The 7,982-nt window shown below is 28.0% G+C and overlaps 1 protein-coding gene across 1 annotated transcript; it reads left to right on the top strand.

Annotated features, from left to right (window-relative positions):
- LOC109336486 (methionine gamma-lyase-like) lies at positions 2,253-6,034 on the top strand. Its single transcript, XM_019573106.1, has 2 exons — positions 2,253-3,138; positions 5,297-6,034. Exons 1-2 carry the CDS (start codon positions 2,373-2,375, stop codon positions 5,872-5,874), a joined length of 1,344 nt encoding a protein of 447 aa, XP_019428651.1. The 5' UTR covers positions 2,253-2,372; the 3' UTR covers positions 5,875-6,034.

The raw sequence follows: 7,982 nt of genomic DNA, 5'->3' as shown, positions 1-7,982 counted from the left end.
ATAAATTAATTATTTTTAGATTTGCATGTAGAAGTTGATTATGTAAATCGCTTTAGAGTAAACAACTCATTATCATTATTTTAATACTTATCGAAGATAACTAAAGATAATACAAACAATTCAAGATCAAATAAAAATTTAATATTTATATAATAAAAATTGATAATATTGTAAATAATATCGGAATTATGTCTTTGTATTAAAATGTTATTATTAGGAAACAGTACAATATTTGAACTTGATATTCAAATATTTATTTTATTTTAATATTAATGTGTTTTAAAAGTGTTTAAGAGTGAAATAAATGGAAAAAAACTTAGTTGTTTGATTTAACAAAAAAATGGAATTCAATTTTTCACTAAGTTATAATAAATTATTATTGTCATACTTATCACTGTAGAATGTGCTAAATAATTTTTATTATTATTCTCTAGATGATGATTTACAATAATTTTAATGAGATAACAAATGCATTTTGGTTTATAACAAATGCATCAATAATTTTTATTATTATTCTCTATATAATAAATTGTAAAAAACACATTTTGGTTTTATAACAAATGTATCAATAATTTTAATGAGATATTGTTTAAATGCACAAGAAATAATAATATGAGTGGCAAATGGATATATTCAAATTCACAAATGGTCATTTTATATAAACTATTGTATGATTAATATGAATGGCAAATAGATGGATTTGAATTTGAATCATAATGAATGAGTGAATGGAAGGTGATTCATTAATAAATATAAATTTATTCAAATCATATTTTAAATTATCCAGTACATCTACAATCAAACTTAATGAATAAATTTCAATATTTCTAATTCATCAAGGTATGAATTCAAATGGATTTGGATGAATCAAATTCATTTGTCTTTTTAATAGAACTAAAAAATAATTTTGAAAAAAAACTCATTATTTTAAAAATTATAGTTTCTATAAAACATTTTAAAATCACTTAAAAAACATTTTTAATATTCAATTTTTCTGAAAAAGTGTTTTTGATTTTTTAAGAAACACTTTGTTAAAAAAAAGTGATTTTTTTAACTTCCAAATTTTCTCCTCAATATTCCATAAGCATAGGATATTTAAGGTTTTATGTGCATAGATTTTGACATATATTATGTATTTAAGAACAAACTTTTAATACTAACTATATTGACATATGTCCTATAATTGATATTAATTTAATAAAAAATCAAAGTGGGAGTAACAATAACTAGACGAAAATGAGAATTGAGATAATGAATGAACTTAAAAAACAAACAAAAAATCATTTTTGAATGTTAGTTTTTTTTGGATTGATTGAATATCTATCCAAATAGATATTCCAAAAATATCCATCAGATATAATAGATGTATTCCAATTTACTTAATACTAAAATTGTCTATTATAGTATATTAATTTAAATTTATTAGCTCTAATTGATAAATTTGAATGAATTTAATTTTATTGATTTTGAATGAATTGTAAATAACATTGTCACATCTCATAATTAACTAATTAAGAATAAATTACATTAAATTAATTATGATTATTACTCATTTTATGTTTAAAACATCACTATCATTTTCCCTATATGATAATCAATGTATCCTATGTATATATTTATTATGGGTATTTGTATAGTATAAGTGTTAAAAAGTATGATTTGTGTATTTTCTTTAAAAGTTGTGATCTTTAATATAATTTAATTTAATTTAATAATATTCAAAGAGAAAAAAGAGAAACAAAATAATACTTAAAAAAAAATTAGACCCTTGATTATTTGTTTACCATATTTTAATATATCCATTCAACTTATTTAGTTTGGATAGCATCTCAACTTTTATTAACATAAATGAGACTTATTTCCAATATCAAAAAATATATTATAAAAATGCCAACATATTTATTTATATAGTAAAAATGTTCCATCATATTATTTATTCCTTTTATTTTTAAAATACTTTCCTCTCCTACATAATATTTATCCTAGAGGACGTGTCCCGTACACAACTTGTGTGGAAAATTAAGTCATTTCTCTTGTGAATAAGAATATTTTTATTAATAAAGAGACAAGTACTACAAAAAAACAATAAAAATAATAATATAATAAACATTTTTATTCTATTATATGCAATGAAATAACATTTTTACTGTTGAAAACACATATAGTTGATTCTCCATTAATGGAGAGAATCATCGTTTTTCTTCCTCCTTTGGTCCCTCCAATACTATAAATAGAAACGTGACTCATCATTTTCTATACCACTTACCATCCAAATTGGGTTTCTCTCACACACTAATATTCAACAACGACGGTTACTTACGAGAGGAATACAAACTTCCCTATTTCCTTTCTTCATTCCAACGTTTCTCATCATGTCTGACACACTTCTTTTCTCCAACAATAAACGCAGCCGTTCTGATGACATTGAAGGCGGTGATGCAAAGAAAACTTTGTTGTCCAACAATTCTGCCTCCATGCTCCCCATTGATCCTGCCGTGTCATTAGCCAACGCGCGACACGAGTTTGGGGAGCATGGAGGTGTGAATATGTCGATTGAGGCATCCGCCACGTTTACCGTGATGGAGCCAGAAACCATGAGGCGGATGTTCTCGGGAGAGTTGGGTCCTGACCGTGACTTTTTCATTTATAGTCGTCACTTCAACCCGACGGTGCTGAACCTCAGCCGCCTCATGGCCGCCATGGAGGGCACGGAGGCTGCCTACTGCACCTCCAGCGGTATGGCCGCCATCTCGGCTGTAATGCTACAGCTCGTAAGCTACGGTGGACACGTGGTGGCTTCTCGTACTCTGTACGGTGGGACCCACGCGCTGCTGACTCACTTTTTGCCAAGGACGAGTAATATAACGACGTCGTTTGTGGATGTGACGGATCTGGAGATGGTGAAGGAGGCTATGGTGGAAGGGAAGACAAAGGTGTTGTTCTTTGAGTCTGTTTCGAACCCTACCTTGACGGTGGCGAATATACCGGAGCTGAGCAAGTTGGCACATCAGAAAGGGGTGACGGTTGTGGTGGATAACACTTTTGCTCCGATTGTGATTTCTCCGGTGAGGCTTGGTGCTGATGTGGTGGTTCATAGTATCTCTAAGTTTATCAGCGGTGGAGCAGACATCATTGCAGGTTTGTCTTCTCTTCCCTATTTTTATATCTTATTTAAATTTTGTTTGATGAAAGCTTTCAGAAAATGTAATTAATAGTGAAAAATAAGTTTTTTTTATATTGTTATTATATTGTCTATCATGATTCTTTTTATTTCTTATTATAAATTATATATTATTATGTATAAATATTTATATTACTAATACATAAAAATATTGATGTAGTATTAAAAATGAAGGGCTATGTGTTTTTTTAGTACTAGCTCTGTCAACCGCTTTCCTATCGTTTGTAATGTATAGTTTGTATTTTATAAATTCAAATATAATTTTTTGCGCTAAATTTATGGTTGAATTTATTCAATTGGTCTAATATTCAATTTTTTAAATACACTTTAAAATAAGAAGATAATAAGGATAAAATAAGAAATTAATATTATATGTTTTTTTGGTAGAAATACAAAGATATTGAGGGCAAAATAGGAAAACACAAATTACACCATGATGAGTGGTTATTTTGTGTTTTCCCTTTATTAATAGTATAGATAATAACTAACCATATATGAGGATAACAAGAATCCAATATTTTAAATTTGATTAAATATGATATATGAGAGATTAAAAATAACAACAATCGAAATATATTTATGTAGTATTAATATAGAAATTTATTGTATGTCTATAATTTATTTGTATTCCTTTTTGAATAGACGAATAATTAAATATAAATGATAATGATAGAATGTATCAAACTCTTATGCAATGAATATATATATTTTTTAAATCAAAATGTTATGATTCAAAATAGTAAAAATAATTAATATCAATGGACAATGATTCCATTAGTTGGATCACTCGGGTTGGCTGGATGCATGCATTTATCCTTATTGTTTGATGTGTTATTATTTTAATTGAATAAGCCAAAAGAAATTTTTCATGGGCAATCGGGATTGGATACGGTTCATAGCACCACATTATAATATTACAATTTATGTATTATATTCTAATGCAATATTTTATTATTTACCATATATTTTCTACTTTAATTTTTATAACAATGTTAGGATATTCTTTAAGTTTTATTTTATTAATTAAATATTATAATGAAGAGAGTAGAATTAAAAATAATTGAGTAAGAGATGTTTTTTGCTCTGCTAATACCAAAAGTCTTTCAGATATATTATTTCAATACTAAAATTTATTTTTTAATGGGAAAATATCTTTATCACTCAACTCCATAAGCCCTCTACCTAGACAACTTTATAACCCCCGGAAAATTTAATATTAATTATACTTTTATTTAATGATGTTTTACATATTAACGAAATATAAAGAAAAAGGATGAAACTGATATGTAAAAGTAATAAAAATGGGAAAAATTAAAGTTGTTAAACTTTATTCTTCTTTGGCAGAATGTTTATTATTTCAATTTCTATAGTTTTTATTAATTTCTGTAATTGATTATAACGACTTCAAGCAAATGACTTTCTTTCCTATAAAAAATAAAATCAAATGACATTTAAATATATATAATATGATAATTTTATTTGATTATAATAAGTAATTATAAATTCATTATATTGTCTATTATTAATTCATTCATGCCATATATATAAAAATGTGTTTAATATTTATATATTATAAGTGTAAAATTATTATAAATCCTTCATCGTTCATATATGATAATATTAGTTAAAATTTAATATTAATTAACATAAATGATAAATAATATACTATTAAAAACTCAAATATATATTAAATTCTATAAAAATATTAATGTGCAATGATGAACTTCGTAACTATTATCAAAGTCAGTAATTTTTACCAGATAATGACATGACAATGCCACAACACGACACTACTGCATTACTCATGTGATCGCGAAATTTCTAGACTACAATGTGAATAGTCCTTGTCTTTTCATTACTTTACCTGATTTATTTTGTGAGTAATATTATGTCATTATACTATTCATCCTATTACAAGAGAATGATTTATGTCATTTATAAATTAATTATTAGTAAATAAAGTATTACAGAATATTGTGAATATTAAAATTAGTATGAGTATATATCATTTTTCTTTCTCTTGCTACACGTGTTTATGTTACTTTTCAATTCCACAAGCCTCTGTGGCCTGACCAATGAAAATTCATGATACTTATCATTGAGAAACAATTTCAGGTGCTGTGTGCGGGCCTGCAAGTTTAGTGAATTCAATGATGGATCTTCACCAAGGTGCCATAATGCTGTTGGGCCCAACCATGAACCCCAAGGTAGCATTTGAACTCTCTGAAAGAATCCCTCACTTGGCCTTAAGAATGAAGGAACATTGCCACCGTGCATTAGTGTTTGCAACAAGGCTGAAAAACCTAGGACTCAAGGTTGTTTATCCTGGGCTTGAAGACCATCCACAACATGAGTTATTGAAGTCCATGGCCAACAAAGATTATGGGTATGGTGGGCTTATTTGTATTGACATGGGAACTGAAGAGAGGGCCAATTGGATGATGAACCACTTGCAAAACTATGGACAATTTGGTTTCATGGCTGTTAGTTTGGGTTACTATGAAACACTTATGTCTTGTTCAGGTAGTAGCACTAGTAGTGAGCTGAACTCAGAGGAAAAGGAACTTGCTGGAATTTCACCAGGTCTAGTGAGAATGTCTATAGGGTTTATAGGGACATTGGAGCAGAAGTGGACTCAGCTGGAAAAGGCACTTACAAAACTTAAGGAACATGAGCTCTCTAATAAGAATTGAGTCATTTTTATTAGTTAGTACTTGTGATGTTTGTATTCATGCAGTTGTATTGAAAAATATGCTTGTGTTTTAGTGCCATGTAAGTGTACTTGATCTGTACATAGTGTGCACTGGATCATTTGTTGTGGAACAATAAAAGTTGAAAGGGTTTCTTTTGCATGATTATAGCTATTAAAAAGTCAATTTCTTTTGCACCAACGAATAAATACTTAAATAGGATAGTAGCTTTCTCTCCAACCCGATTAAAGCAAACCAATTGGGCCAATGCTCCGAAGTAAGTAAAATAAAAACTATGAATGAATGATTCATAAGTCAAATAATTTCCACATTCAACCACACATTTATTATTTTTATAAAATAATATTAAGTTTTTTTTTGAATAAATGTAAAGAGGGGTGAGAAAAATATTTTGATTAATATGTAAAACCATCTTATGCAATATACAGTAATTATTACAGTGTTGAGTTAGGTAAGAAAACATGTTGACAAATTATTGACATGACAAGCAAAACCTAGTTCTTATCGTATATGGTAAGAGAAGTGGAATAATTTCCTACTCAAGTGTTCCAATATTCGAGTATTGAGGTGCCGAGGTGACTCTAAGAGCATAATAACTATTAGAGTGTTGGACAAATCTATTTGATGTAGCTATGGTCTTATCTCATGAACCGGCCAAGAAAAAAAGTAAAAGTGGTGTTTGATGTGGCTTAGAGAAGATAGCTTTGTCCTTTGTAGATGTTGTATCTATAAGGGGATCCCTAGATAAGATAAGGTAATCAAGATTATCTTAACAAGATGGGATTAAAGGGATATAAAATCAATTATTTGATGATTGTGGATTAGTCTTTATGAGTTGATGCTTATCTTTAACTAGTCTTTGAGATAAACTACATGGTGGAGTAGGCGAGAACTTCTAAGATCTAGGTTGGACTTGTTCGGTGCGGGCTTTGTGGACTCAACTTGGTTTCTTATTTTCATTCATTGCAATAAAAATTAAAGACATAGTAGAAAACTTGACTTGTTTCTAAACTATGGCAGTAATCACCAACATGATTGTCGACAATTGTGATATGGTTAGGAAAATAATGTAATTTTTATGTATTTTTATTATAATTATTTATACATAGTATATTATCTTATTTATGTATATTAATTTTTTTGAAAAGTCAATAGTAATTAAAAAATAAATGATAGATGGTAAATTGATATTATAAAAAAATTTACATCAATAGTATATATATTTTTCTCCTATAAAAATACAAAAAATCACAAATCACATATTTGGGATTGGATAGAGAATTCTAGAGCAAACTTTCTTCTTCAAAATTGTCTCCTCCAACTTTGTTGGATAAGGACAGCTTTTTCAGCCTTTTACTTTTGGAGCCCCCTAGACAATCAACCTCCATTTCAATAATTTTAATATACATATGTTTTATTGATATAAAGAGGCAAAGAGCAATAGTCATAAAAAAAAAATTTATTTTTTTATATTGAGAAGTAATATTGCCAAATGAATTAAGTTTTTGTTTTAATATTCCAATTTCTATCCTTTATTCATTGGTTAACAAAATTGAAAAACAATATAAAAACTTACAAGTGAGAGTTCAGCTCCAAAAGTCATTGAAATATAGGATTACCAATATTAATAATAAACATGGAGTTGGTCCAGTAGTTGAAAAAAATAGACCTTAATGTATAAGATTAATGGCCAAGATTCCATCCATAAAAGTAATATCTATCGGGAAGCATGAAAGGATGGAGCGTTACACTAGCAAATAAAAAAGATTATAGACAGTGATAGTATTGCTGCATAAAATTTCCCACATCCGAGAAGGCGTTGTCACTAATGAACCTTAAGCTTATACTAGAATACTTAAGGATTTACATCATTAGTATCCACATATTTTTCTATTTTGGATGTTGCCATCATAGAGATTTTGAATAGATTGGATGATATTTTGTTTTCCAAAAAAAAAGTTTCACTCATATCTTGCTTTACCAGTTTCTTAGGATATGATACTTGCATAGGATCTGTCACTAGATATGTTCTAAACTAATTATAATGAAATAAAAATAATCAAATTATAAATGTTTAATTTTTTAACTGA

This window comes from Lupinus angustifolius, chromosome LG20, assembly GCF_001865875.1.
Source record: "Lupinus angustifolius cultivar Tanjil chromosome LG20, LupAngTanjil_v1.0, whole genome shotgun sequence".
Taxonomy (NCBI): Eukaryota; Viridiplantae; Streptophyta; class Magnoliopsida; order Fabales; family Fabaceae; genus Lupinus; species Lupinus angustifolius.
The sequence above is the reverse complement of the archived record's forward strand: the minus strand, read 5'-3'. Positions and strand labels throughout refer to the sequence as shown.